Source organism: Myotis davidii, unplaced genomic scaffold (genome assembly GCF_000327345.1).
Source record: "Myotis davidii unplaced genomic scaffold, ASM32734v1 scaffold570, whole genome shotgun sequence".
NCBI lineage: Eukaryota > Metazoa > Chordata > Mammalia > Chiroptera > Vespertilionidae > Myotis > Myotis davidii.
Genome location: NW_006283631.1, coordinates 2976074 through 2990671, shown reverse-complemented (window position 1 = coordinate 2990671; position 14598 = coordinate 2976074). Strand labels below are relative to the sequence as shown.

Sequence of the window (14598 nt, the reverse complement as noted above, 5' to 3'; positions counted from 1 at the left end):
GGAAGAGGGGAAATGGGCATTTGTCCTAAATTGTAGAAAAACCTCACTTTAAAGTACTTTAGAATACTGCATAGATTAACTGCCTCATGGATTAGAATCCATCTCTAAATTTGTGGTAGTTATAAAATAAGTGCCTGATTATAACATGGAGAGCCTGCAAATAAGACTGTTTTCTCACTTTCATAACAAGTTTATGATTGGCTTTTATGTCATTTAGCTTTTTACAAAGCCAAGATTACTTGAATAAGTTCTGTATTCCCATTACCTTGCCCTTAGAATTAGTCCTGATCTTGAACTGTAATCATTTAGTTCTTAATGAATGACTTTGATATGTCTTAGTTTTGACATTCATAGCAATCATGTTAATATGGTGTATTGAAATGAACTCATTCATGCATTGAGTGAACATTTATGACCTCTTGTCATCTGGGAAATGTCATTTACAGAACATACTCTGGTTTGTCTTATGGATGCATTAATAGCTTCTACTTATTTTATTTTGAGGAACTTGAGATTTTACAGACCCTTTTCATTGTAGAAAGGAGAATGTTGAGGTGTCAAGAAACATTAAGTTACTCCATCTCAGAAATCTGAGGAAAGGCAAGTCTTATACCTGATAACACAGTTTGTTCTGAGTGCTTTGCTGAATTGTTTGCTTTTCCCTTCAGAATATACAGGGCTAGAAGGTAAAGATGTAATGCTCTTCATTCCTGAATTCAGAGTTTATATAAGACTTTTGTCTTGATAGTTATAATAATGGAGGGAAATCAAATGTATCAATATCCAAAAAGTTGTTTGTTTGGTTGGCTTTTTTTGGTGTCTCAGGATTATCTGCTTGCTGAAGTAAATTAAGTTAAATGAAGAAATCACTGCACGAAGCTATGAATCTCAGTAGTGGAGGCAGGGATTATCTAGAAAGTTGAGAGTGCCTGCAGGCGAGTGCAGGGGAAAGGGAAAAGGACTTTGGAGATAGACCAACCCAGGGTTCATTCTCAGCTTTGCCATGTACCGTCTCTGTAGCCTTGAGCAAGTCAGTTGAGTTATCTGTACCTAGTTTCCTCACCTGTAAAATGTGGATAATTCTATCTTGCAGGTTTGTGGTTAGAATTTGAGGTAACATATACAAAATACATGACACACAGCTCCAGGCACATGTAATAGCTATTAATGCGGGTGATTCAAAGGTGTGTTAGTTTTCTGTTGCTGCTGTAAAAAATTACCACAAACTTAGTGGCTTAAAACATCACAAATGTATTATTTTATAGTTGTGTAGGTGAGAAATCTGTTATGGTTCTTAATGGGCTAAAATCAGGATATTGATTGGCAGGGTTCCTTTCTGCAGGCTCTAGGGGACAATTTATTTCCTTGTTTACTCCAATTGCGGGAAGAATTCAGCTCCTTGTGGTTGCAGGTCTGGGGTTCCCATTCCTTGCTGTCACCTGAGGGCTGTTCTTAGCTCCTAGAGACTGGCCCCCTTCTCCTGTCTTCAGTGCCGGCAACAGTGAAATGAGTCCCTCTTGTGCTTCAGATATTTCCTGCCTTTTTCCCTCTTCACATCTCTTTCACCTACCTTTCTGCATTCCTCTTCCATTTTTTTAAAAGCCGATGTGATTACATTGGGCCCACCCAAATTATTCATATCTGTGACCTCAATCACATCTGCAAAGTCCCCTTTACCATGTAAAGTAGCATTCACGGGTTTGGGAGGGGTTAGGGCATATCCTTAGAGGGCCATTATTCTGCTTACCACATGAGGAGATTACATCTAAGGAGAATAAAGATGCGTGAAACCACATCCAAGCAGATTGTTTTGAAAGTCTCAATGCAGCATTTGCCTTACTGTTGGTCTTAACCGTCCTCTTGAGTCTACAATAGACTCTTGGTAAACATGCCGATTCCTTTGATTATGTAACAGTAACACATATTCTACTTTCTGCTCTACGGGCAATTTTCCACAAAGGGACAGTTTTTGTCAATATAATAGGAAAAGACACAGAGTTAAATCTTGGATTCTTGTATCTTGTATGGAAAGAAAATTCTGTCAGCTAGCAATATCCTCCCTGTTCGCTGTGTGGTGTCCAAGCTCACACATTCAGAGGGTATGGCCTGGGAACTAGATGGTAGAGTATCTTTACTTCTTCACTACATATGTATTTAATTTCATTCAGTAAAGTTCTTTCAACAGTCACATTGCATATCACAATTAGTAAAATATGTAATGACTTCCCTTTTTTTAAAGAATGATCTGGAGAAATTTTCAAAAGGTATTGGCAGGTTTACAAGAGAAGATCCCACATTTAAAGTCCACTTTGACACCGAGAGCAAAGAGACGATTGTATCTGGAATGGGAGAATTACACCTGGAAATCTATGCTCAGGTAATGAATAGCATGGAAGTTAAATTCACTTTATGTCTGTGCTTTGCTAAGAACAAAAGTCAATAATTCTAATGTCCATAATAGCGGTTGTTCAAGCTCACTCTTGTTTGTATCCAGGTGTGGTGTACTGCTTCCTCTACCAAGTATTACAAATTAATTATTTTTGATCTCTAAATCTTTTTATTTGTAAAACATGGCAGACTTCCAGAATCAAGGGGCAGGGGACTTGCATTACACCATCCATCCCTAGGTCAAGGTTAGTTCTGTTAAGTATCCTGGTCCCAGCCTTAGGAAGACAACCTATAGGAAGAAACTTGCTGAAAACGTTGGCCCACCAATTCCCACTCTTCAGGACATTTCTTGTTTGTTTTATTCTCTAAGTCAGTACTTGGAGATCGTAATGTAGATAAAAGAATGAATAGATGGGACATGTACTTTCCTAGGAAAGATCTGTATATCTGAATGAAAGCAAGATATATGATTTAAGATTAAAAATTCTGGTTATGATCATACCTTTGAAGTTGAGAGAGTACAAAATTCTGACAACAGATTCATATACTATTCCAGTTAATATGTAATAAGATGAAACAAAAATGAAGTTTTAGTGGATATATTAAGGATGTATGTGTAAACTAATCAGTCTAAGTTAGAATTCACTTATATAGCAGTTTGTATTTTTTAATATCATGTATCTAATCCTTGTATTTAAATGATTTAAGATTAATCATTTGCTTACCTATTGTATTTAAATGAATGCTTCTAATAATTAAGATTCTTAGGATTTTTCTTCTTTCTGTTTATTTTTTAAATTTAAATATACCAAAGAAATTATTTCTCCTGCTATTTTTAGAGGATGGAAAGAGAATATGGCTGCCCTTGTATCACAGGAAAGCCAAAAGTTGCTTTCAGAGAGACCATTACTGCCCCTGTCCCGTAAGTATCCAACACAGTCAAAGCTATTATGAGGCTGGAATTGAAGCTTTTTATTGTGGGATATACATGGTACTATTACTGTTATTAAGACACTTTTACATCATGACACTCTTTATTATGGAAGCTATACAGTTCTGTGCTGTAGCTAAGACATTTACACAGAGTGACGTTAGGGATTTGTTTGGCCCTTCAGCTAGATATCAGTGAAGGTTGACACACACGTCATTAGTAAGCATACTGACACTTCATCCAATGTTGGGGGTCTTCTTTCATTCCAGTTGTGCTTCCTTTGGCAGACGGCTATTATGTTTTACTTTAGTGCCATATTGTGGATGCCAGAGAACTTGCATTTGCCAAGGAATAATCTCCTGCAAATAAAGGAAACTGATGCTAGAATAAAATTCAGAAAACCCTTAAGGAAACAGAGTTGGGTTTATGTCTTGTTAGAAACAAAATAGTCCTCATAAAGAAGAGCACAAAACAAGTTAAATTGCAAGTATACTTCAACTTGGTGCCTATTGAATTTACATGAATTGTGATTTAGAGTCAAAATTAATACAGCATACTGTGCTTATAAAACGTCTCAATTTTCAAATTGGCATCAAATAAAAGTAAATAAATGGTACTTTACCTGAGATGCAATGTCATGAAGTAGAATGGTGTAGTCTAACTCAATGAAGTCATCATTTCTTTGCTATAATAAATTAAAAACCTGGTGTATAAAACAATATCATTGGCAAACGATATTTTAATTTCAAAAATCATGTTTCATTAGATGCTTATAATATTCCCACTTAAGTAAAAATAAAAATCGAATGTCATAATTTAGCCTGTCAGAAAAACTTTCTCTTACAAATGTTTTTTTCAAACTACAATTTAAAATTACGACTTTTCATTTGTTACTCTACTTTCTGTTTATAGTTTCCTAGTTGTGGTAGCTGCTTAAGAGTATTACAGTCTATAGTTGGTCATTTAAAATGCCTTAATGTTTACATTGTTCAGAAAAGCACAATTGAAGGGATAAACTACTAAAATAAGTGTTTACATGAAAGGAAACCAATTTTATCATAGAAATTCTTTTTTTTATATATATTTTATTGATGAGAGAGAAACATTGATCAGCTGCCTCCTGCACACTCCCCCCTGGAGATGTGTCCGCAACACAGGTACATGCCCCTGACAGGAATCAAACCTGGTACCCTTCAGTCCGCAGGCTGACGCTCTATCCACTGAGCCAAACCAGTTTCGGCAGAAATTCTTTTTAAAAAACTGAAAATAACCCTGGTCGTCTACCCTGGCCAGGTCACTCGGTTGGAGTGTTGTCCTGTACACCAAAAGGTTGCTGTTTTGATCCTAATTAGGGCACATACCTAGGTTGTGTGCTTGATCTCTGGTCGAGGTAAGTATAGTAAGCAACTGATCAATGTTTCTCTCTCATATTGATGTTTCTCTCCACCTCCTCTCTTACTTCCTCTCTAAAATCAAGAAAAACATATCCTCAGGTAAGGATAAAACAAACAAACAAACAAAAAAACCCTGAAAATAGTAAAATGTACTGAGTGTAGTTATCTGAATTTGTAATTAAAGCTTTAATCTGTGCTTATTGCTTTGTGCATATAAAGTATTTATACCATCAGCAACACAAATATTGCATCTACATAGTTAAAACCACAATCACCAGAGGCAGGACTCTTTAGGGCTTACATAATCGATACACTGAAATAAGCCCTGGACTCCAAGCAGCACAAGCTCCTGTAGTACACCCTTTGGTGAACAGTGATTATAAATGTGGCCCTAGGGTCAAATAAAAGCATACAATTCTCTCCTTATGGTATCCTGAAGTAATTCTTTCTTTGAGTATATCAGCAAAGAATGTCCTTTAAAAGATATGGTAAAAATCAGTATTAAGGTTTCTTACATGTTGGGTCTTAATAGGTAAGATATCCTATATAATTAAAGGGTAATATGCAAATCAACTGAATGGCGGAATGACCAGTCACTATGACACACACTGATCACCAGGGGGCAGACGCTCAATGCTGGAGCTGCCCCCTGGTGGTCAGTGCTCTCCCACAGAGGGAGCACAGCTCAGCCACAAGTCGGGAGGACGGCTGGTGAGCCCATCGGCCCACCTCCATGGCAGCTGGCAGCGCTTAGGCCCATGGGGAGCAGGCACAGGCTGAGCTGAGGAACACGCCTCCCTACATGAATGTCATGCACTGGGCCTCTAGTAATATATATATAGCCTGAAGCAGGGGTTAAACTCTTCTGTTGAGATTTTCATTAATGCCTTAAAAACTACATTTGGTGAAGGGTCATAGTTTTCTTTCATAAAAACTACTAGCCCTGTGTTTGTGCCTATTTTGCTATTAAGACATGGCTTGAAAAATTATGATTATGTAGCCTCTTTAACCTGGACCAGTTGCAGTTATTTGAGGCCACAGTACCCGTATAGGAGTGTTGCAATCAGGACTGAGGTCTACAAAAATGCACTAGAAAAGGGCAGTTTCTTAAAATGTTGTTCTAATATTTATGTTAGGTATCTGACACCACACTCTATGAGTACTGTAATAGGGTATCCTGTCCTCCAGTGCCTATAGGTATCTAGTAACTGGTTGCAGAAGCCTTTGGAGTAAAGGTGCTCTAAGCGCTGCTGCAGTGTCAACAAGCTGTAAAGTCCGTCCTTTCTGGAGCCGACTGAAACTGTTGTGGTGGTTTCTTTGTACACTGTCTTCCTTCTTTCCATTAGATACCACAAGTTGACTTTTTTTTTTCTTTTTAACCCCTTAATAAAGCTAAAATCAAAGAATTTATTTTTATCTCTTTAAGGTCTAGAAAGAGGCAGTTCAGAATAGTCAGACTTAAAACACAAGGCTAGCAACAAGTAAGATAAGAGGTTGTAAACTATGACTCATTGGGTTATAAAAGAAAATTACATACAGCAAGCTCCACAACCCTAAGATGCTAATATTTTTGGTCTGGCTGATCCCCAGAAAAAACGGCAGCCATGTTTCTAATAGCTCTGGCACTACCATTTCAGTAGAAGAAAACAGCAGAGATAGTTTAAATATTGCATGGCTAGTAATTTGTATACAAAACTTAGCTTTCCAAACAAAATAATCTGTATTAAGCTGAGCACAGAAACTGATGCCAAATTATTTATAACAACACTTCACTCTCCTGAAACTGCAGCTTCACTTTCTCTGGCCTTGACTGTAACTGACCTCTCCTTCAAATTACTTAGTACACTATTTTAAATGCAAAATTACTAATGGGGCACTAATGATCTAATAATGAATCAGAGCACTTTCAGTAAACATTAACCCTATTACGAGTGAATTTTATAGACATTACTTACCACTTGCTTGACAGTTTGAATTTTTACCATTTTATACCATGTGTTTTCAGTAGAATTCTGCCATATTATATAACCACAGGCAACCCAGGCTAAATGTCGGATTGGCTTCATTGCTGGAGATATATTTCCAAAACTGTCTGGAGAGGGAAACATGATAAATGGAATTACTTTATACTTACAGTATTAACCATTTACAAAATCTAAATTCTAAATCATCTCTTAGTTTCCTTCAAATGTGTTTAGAAAATAATTTAATTAGGCCATGGGTCTATAAAGTTTCAAGAGATTCTATTGTTGAATTAGATTGGTAATGGATATTTTTGCAAAAGTCAATATGTTTCCAACACAATATTAACATGTTATAATTTTGAGCATAGATCATTGATATTGATCTTAAAGTTCAAAAAATATTTCTCCATGCCATATTTATATACCTGGAATATTTTCTGCTTCTAGTGGTTCTTTCATGGACTTGAGTTTTTGATAAAATGTGTTATCTTCTTCATCGGGGTTCTTTCCAATTTCTCCTTCAAATGAGAAGTTGACTTCTGGTGCAGTATCTTGTCCCATTGGAGGGTAAAGAACTTCAGCTGTGCAGTTCACTATCACTTGCTGTTTGAGACATTTTGCAAAAGATCTTTACATGTAAATCCATTACTGTTGTTCTCTGAGCTATCATATTTAAATCATTGGCCCCTAACAGTGTTGTTTCGGTCTTGACTTCAGAGTGCCTACTCCAGAGGTAATCTAATTAGGGCTGGCCTAGTAATTTTCTTAGATGTGTCTAAAATACATCTACATGTGGTCTCATTATCTTTTAAATTTGTCTTAAAACTTGGAATATATTTCAGTATTAATGAGATGTCCGTTTTCAATGCTAGATTTTAGTCTGACTGTATCCCATCTCCAAACTCTGGTTACTTTTTGTTGTTAATTCTCACCAGGGCATATTTTTCCATTGGTTTTTAGAGAGTGGAAGGGTAGAGATGGAGAGAGAGAAACATGGATGTGAGAGAGACACATTGATTGGTTGCCTCCCACATGTGGCCCAACTAGCACCAAGGATCAAGCTTGCAGCTCAGGTCTGTGCCCTTGTCCGGAATAGAACCCAGGATTCTTCAGACTGATGCTCTATCCACTGAGTCAAACCGGCTAGGGCTCTGGTTACTTTTTAATTCTTTCCATTACTCTTACTCTCTGCTCTTGGAATAACAGTAATTTTCTCAAACTCAGATACAGCAACCTGCATCTAGATGTAAAATGAGAAGATTGTAACATTGGTTCTGCTTTGTAAAGATGGTTGTCTAGCAGCTCAGATGCCTTTTAATGAATCTCCTTATGTTAACCTGTATCTCTTCTCTTCTGAATATGCTCAACAAAAGGGCAAGCTTTTTTAAATTTCAAGATGGTTGCGGTACAAATTGCAAGTCCTTTTAAATTTGTCTCATTAATAATTTGAGAAGTATATAAAAATTTCCCTTCCCATTACTGAAAGATTCTCATGTGAACATGACGATATCAGTGGGCCATTATATTGCTCATAAATATCTAAAAACACTTGCTTTCTTTAATTACAAGAAATTAAAAGCAGAATGAGAAAAAGGCAAAGAGGTGATGATTGGAGAGTAATTTATTTCACTTGTTAATATTTGGCATGAGTTCAGATTGCCCTATGAGTATATAACATTTTAAAGGGAATTTATTTGAACTGAAGTATATAGAGTCTACTTTTTAAAAAGCTCAACAGAAATACTTCATGTATCTCAGAACACACAAAAAAAGTAAAAACTGACCCTTGTATGTCATTTTCTTTTTCAAGGCAGGGTTTCACAACTTACAAATTTAACAACTTACAAAATACAAATTAATCTTATGATTTTATCAGCCAAGGTGATCTGGATTATTTAGAATGAAATTTTATTTAATAATAAAGGACATTTCACTTACTTTTTGGATAATTTCTTCCACAGAAAACTTAAGGCAATACTTATGTCCTCTTCCTGGAATATCCTAAAATTAAGAAAATGTAGTGAGTTATTATAACAATAACTCAATTCTCTGCATTGTTAGAAGAATCCATTCTTATTTGATTTTGGGGAGAGTGGGTGCCTGACTGGTGGGGGTAAATAATTAAAGCCTTGGGCTGTAAAAGCATATTGGCATGTATATAACATCTAATTTAGCAGGACCCCTGTCAAATTTATTTTGGATGCGAAAAAAGGGTGGGATGAAAGCATATGTAAATAAAATGGGTTCCAATTCACTTTCAGTCAGAGGACTTCAACCTCTGAATAGGTGATCCTAAATCTCTATAGAAGAAATTCTGAAACAGCTTTTAAGTCTAAAGATGGCAAACAGGATACATCACTGAAAAGATTTTTCACAGAGTCCTATGGGTACTTTATGTCCAAACTGTGTTCAGTGACGGTGAATTCCATTTTGAAGCAGATTACTGCAAAGTGATTAGACATGTTAAGTTCTGATTTTACCTGTATATTATTGGGCCTGAAAAATGATACTTTAATAAATTTTATAACAGTAAGACAAATGTTTAGGTATTTCACTTTTGAATCAAGATACAATCGGGCACTTACACCTAATTATGTTATCTATTGTAGTTAACATCTACTCCCTGTCAGCTCTTAAAGGCTGTTAAACAAATGTCAGTTAAATAATGAAAAATCTCAAACCCATGAGATTTTAGTAAAATGGAAACAAGACTAGTGATTGCTGAGGTCTTATGCATTTAATTTAACCCTTTAGCCAGAGAGAGCAAGCACATCGCTTATGGTTGGTTGTACTAGTGTTTTGAGTGGTTAAAGAGAAGCTTCTCGCCACACTGATACTGGTTGTCAGTTTCTCTTGCTCTGTTTCCCCCATCATTTTGGTCAAAAGGCCTAATAAGGATTGGTCGTAAAATGAATCGTTTGCAAGATAGGGGCTTCTGTTGATCCAGATTGTGTAGTAGGTGAGCAATGTCATAGCAGTTTTCAGATTATTTTGAATGGTTCCTACAGGTTTCACTCGTCGGAAGGAAAATGCTGCCTCTCATTGGGAACATTTTCCCCAAATCCTTGTAACAGTGCCCATAAAAATATCGTGCCTCTGCCTTCCCTTGAAAACAAACAGGCCCCAGGCTATCCCCAGAGACTGGAGAGTCGACTATTCCCCAGAAATGTTAACCCCTGTAGACCTGAAGCCAGCAGCCAATCCCAGAACGAAGAGGGAGGGAGGGGACCCTTGGGAGTATTGAGAGCGGGTGTCGGCGCCGCTAGACTCACCTCCATGCTGGCCTGTTTGACTGTCTGCACCAGGAACACCTTGTTGGGGGTCCCTTGCTGGTAGTTGATGCAGTTCTCCACCACCGAGGCCGCCCTCGAGGCTGGGTAGTGGGTCGGGGGGATTTCCATTCTTGCCGAGCGGCAGCTGGGAGAGCACGGGTCTGTTCGTACGAGTGCGCCGCCTTCGCCTCCCCGCCTGCAGCCGGTTGCCGAGGAGGCAGAGGAGTCGGCTGGCCCCGCTGGGCTGGGCGTGGGCGGGCTCGCCTGCTTCTTCCCTCCTTCCTTCCTTCCCTCCTTCCGGTTCAGGAAGCTGCGCCAGGGCGCCGGCTGCGGGACTGGCAGCTCCTGTGCCCCGCCCTGCCCTGCGTGCTTTTACTGTGGGTTTCCGCCGCCTGGAGAGCCCTGCATCTGGCGGGGAGGGTCTCGGGTGGGGAGAGGCTGGGGGACTGGTCGGCCGGACGTCACCCTTCGCAGAAGTGCGGGAGGGGCTTTTTGGCCTTAACCTTCATGGAGCCTCTAAATTCCTCTCCGTGGAAAGACAGTTGGGTTGCTTCACTTGCAGGCTGGAGCACAACTTCCTTATGCACCACCCACAGTGTCTCACACAGGACAAAGTGCAAAGGAGCTCGCTGCAGTGAACCGATGCCTATTCTTAACCCCTCCCATTGTGAGTCCAGGGACAGGCCTGCTCTTACCCAGCTTTTGTGGGGTTGGGCCAGTTCTGCCCAAATCAGGGTATGAGAGACTGCACACTATAGCATTAATTTGGAGGATTATGTAATTTGGATCAGGAGAAGCTTAAAAAATGCACTGGCACCCCTGTCTCCCTTCACTTAGATTCTCAACCTGGGGGTCGAACTACCCTTTCACAGGGGCCGCCTAAGACCATCGGAAAACACATATATAATTACATACTGTTTACAGTAGCAAAATTACAGTTATGAAGTAGCAACGAAAATAATTTTATGGTTGGGGGTCACCACAAGATGAGGAACTGTATTAAAGGGCCGCGGCATTAGGAAGGTTGAGAATCACTGATTTAAGATTTTCATATAACACTGTTTCCAACTTCCTCTAGTCACTGAAAATTTAACTTTAAGGATTAAAGCACCCTTAAAGACTGAACTTATACAGAGCCAGGACACTGAAGAAGCTTCTAACAAAAGCAGGGGTTTCTAAAGCTCCTTTGTTTAAGCAAGCTCAAACTTTTAGTAGGCAGTGCATTTTCACTCTAGATTTTTTAATTACCTTCTTGAGTCACCTTTAAAGAGGCTATAATTTAGGCTGTTTGGATTTTCTTTAGATCAGAAAGCCAAGGTTTCTTTTTACCAGATGTATGGTCAAACCTGCCCTTTAGCTTGTTGGCTTAGAAATAAAGATTCTTTTGCTCTTTTTCTCAAAAATGGGTTTTTGAAGGGATATATTTTTGTTTTTGTGTTTTGCTAGGCACATGTTGTGGTGGTACTTTAAAAAAGTGAAGAATGTATTTGTAATGTGTTGTCTTCCTCAAATACCCTTTTCAGTTTACTTATAGTCTTTCTTTGGAGTAAATGGATTTTTTTTTAAAAAGGAAGCAGTAAGGCATTTCCATCTTTTTTAGTAATATTAGCCAACAACTGTCAAGTAACTAGAGGACAAAGAGGTTAGCTTCTCCTCAAGATTTTTTCTAAAAAAATTGAAGGTTGTTTTTCTTTTGAGGGGAAAGGGTATGAGTCATTCATCTATCAGCCAGCCTCTTAGGGTGAGAGTGTGTGTGTGTGTGTGTGTGTGTGTGTGTGTGTGTGTGTGAATTGTTTGAATTGTAACATGGTGCAACATGAGCATAGTCACTACTATCCTGCAGAGTGACTATCACCTTTTGATGATGCAGAAAGAGCTTTTTCCTGAAAATGAACTTTAAAGTTTCTCAAATAGCTAGTTAACATCTGTGTTAGAGAAGGTCACCATTTGGAAGCTTTATGAATACAATTGCCATCTCTGTAGGTCAAGGTTAATAGTAAAGGTTGTGATGTAACCAGCATTTATTAAAAGCACACATCTCAATTTAAGTTTTTTAAAAATATAATTGCATTAAAAAATTAACTGCCTATTTAAATGTTAAATAAACTACATTAAGAAATTCTCCTTATATAATTTCTATATTTGAGTCCTTGAAATCTTACTAAAGCTTCATGAATGGTTATCAAGAGATCACTATCCTCAAATATTATATGGGTTATCTTAAAATGAACAAAATTATTATTGGTCTCTGGGATCAGATAAATTAAACTATGATTTTATATAACTATAAACATAAAAGTAAAAACACCTATGGTTTACAACTTTGGCCCAACTATAAAGTCCAGATGAATCTATAAAGTAGAAATAAACAACAAAACCAGCACAATTCTAACTAACATTAATTTTAATGTGAGACGTGATGTTTTGCCAAAACGAAATTGCCTTTTGCAGTACGTCAATGAGTTGACCACAGGCGCCTGGGTTCTTTAACTCTCAGCATGCCTATAGTCTCCCACCTGTTCTCTATTTGAACTAGTGTACAGTCTATTTGTGCAGCACCCTCTAACGGCTCTTGAAGTGAATGCATCATTTGCAGATTAAATCACTTTATATTCTTTTTTTATTAGCCTTCTAGAAAAATGTTTGATTAAGAGCATTGGATTTTGCACATGATATAGTTATATCATGTTTGGCAAGTTATGTACCTTCTGTGATCCTTAGGTTTCTCATCTGTAAAATGATGATAAAAACAGTACCTCAGTTTGTGGTATAGAACAAGTAAGTGCTTGGTACAAACTTGGCACCCAGGTGTTTTGTCATTTGGCATCCACTTGATTTTAAATTCACACGTGGTCCCTGAAGCTGCATGGGTGACTTGTTTGTGAGTGGGTCTTCCGCAGCAGTTCTGCCATAGAGCTTTGAGCAGTGATGAAAATGTTGTCTTGCTGTCCTTTACAGTAGGCATTCTCCACATGTGGCTGTTGTCCACTTGAAATGTGACTACTGTATCTGAGGAACTGAATTTTACATTTTATTTAATTTCAATTTATCTATATATATCTATATATCTATATCTATATCTATATCTAGCTATCTATCTATCTATCTATCTATCTATGAAAGCCAAGCGACTGGAACGACCAGAAAGACCCGTCGCTATGATGTGCACTGTGGCAGCCAACTGGCCCAACTGGAGCCTTGATCAGCGCCCCCAACACTGATGGGGGGTGGGACCAGCTGGCCAGATCTCACCTGTGAACGAATTCGTGCACCGGGCCTCTAGTTTAAATATAAATATCGATGGTTATGGATTACCATATAGATAGCACAGATCTAGATTATATTGTGTAGATGTTATATTATCAAACTGAGAACAAAATGTAAAATGTCTCAAAAACTCAGGCATACCTGAGAATATGTCAGTGGGCCACAGTTTTGGAACCTTCAGTAAACCTGTGGTGACTTGGCAGTTGTTTCTCTTCTGCTTTCCTTCCCTTCGTTCTGATGGCTGTTTACATCCCTCCCAGGAATTAACCTTTCAGCATTTTGTTTATCCCAGGCCATCCTGAAGCTCTTGACCACTGGAAGATTATTTAAAGGCATTTCATCAGGCACTGTCGGGGCCTCTTTATGAAATCTACTTATTCTAAGCTAGCATCTCCTACCAAAATTGATATTTACATTTTCCAAACCACTCAAAGATATGTATGCAGGAACATGCACTCATTAATGTCCACCACTCTACAGTTATCTTCAGACAATTTTGAAAGGAGCTGATCTCTTCTACCTGATGTCTTGAGGAAGGTTTTATTTTAAAGGAAGAAATGCCTTGTAAACAGTAGATACTCATGAAATGTTTTAAAATGAAGTAGTAGCCTATGTAAATATGCTTAGTATGGGCCGGTTTGGCTCAGTGCATATGCTTAGTATGTGTGTAAACTGCTTACTTTGTTCTAGTTATATTGCTCTTAGTGGTTCAAAGTAGACACCAACCTGGGTTTATATATGTGTCTCTTTGAATGACTTACGTTTAGTCATTATCTTTTTGCTATTAATCTTTTTGGGGTGTTATTTCACCTAAAACTCCCTTCTCTTGTATTGCATCAGTCCATAATGTCCAAGTAATAAAACCAGATAGGAACTATCTGAATAAATTAACTGCTGAGCTTCCATTTTCAAATAACTGTCCTTGGTTGTAGAGGTTTAAGGAGAGAATACTATCCTAGGAAAAGGAGGCATTCCAAAGAAATGGGTAAGGTTTTCAGAATGTCGGTTACTAGAACAAGAACCTTAGACTGACTGACTTATTATTTTCTTTTTTTAATCCTCACTGGAGGATATTTTTCCCATTGAATTTTTTAAAGAGAGTAAGGGGGTGGAGGGAGAGAGCGGGGGGGGGAGAGAAATATCGATGTGAGAGAGACACATCGATTGGTGGCCTCCCACATGTGCCCCAACCAGGGCTGGGGATGGGAATCAAACTCTTTGGTCTGCAGGCCAACCACAGCTCTATCCACTGAGAACAACCAGCCAGAGCCTGACTTATTATTTTAATTACTTGACTTTTACTTTTCTACTTGGGGAATAAATTCAGAATTGGTGGAATTTAGGCCATGGGTTATTTTGGTGGTATATCCAATCCTCACTTC

General features: G+C 38.2%; 1 protein-coding gene across 1 annotated transcript in view; it reads left to right on the top strand.

Annotated features, from left to right (window-relative positions):
* The window catches only part of GFM1 (G elongation factor, mitochondrial 1), a 39333-nt gene that overhangs the window by 17376 nt on the left and 7359 nt on the right, over window positions 1-14598 (top strand). Inside the window, exons 12-14 of the mRNA XM_015565393.1 lie at window positions 2240-2377; window positions 3228-3310; window positions 4797-4824. Of these exons, the coding sequence (XP_015420879.1) occupies window positions 2240-2377; window positions 3228-3310; window positions 4797-4824 (249 nt within the window). The remainder of the gene's footprint in view (window positions 1-2239; window positions 2378-3227; window positions 3311-4796; window positions 4825-14598) is intronic.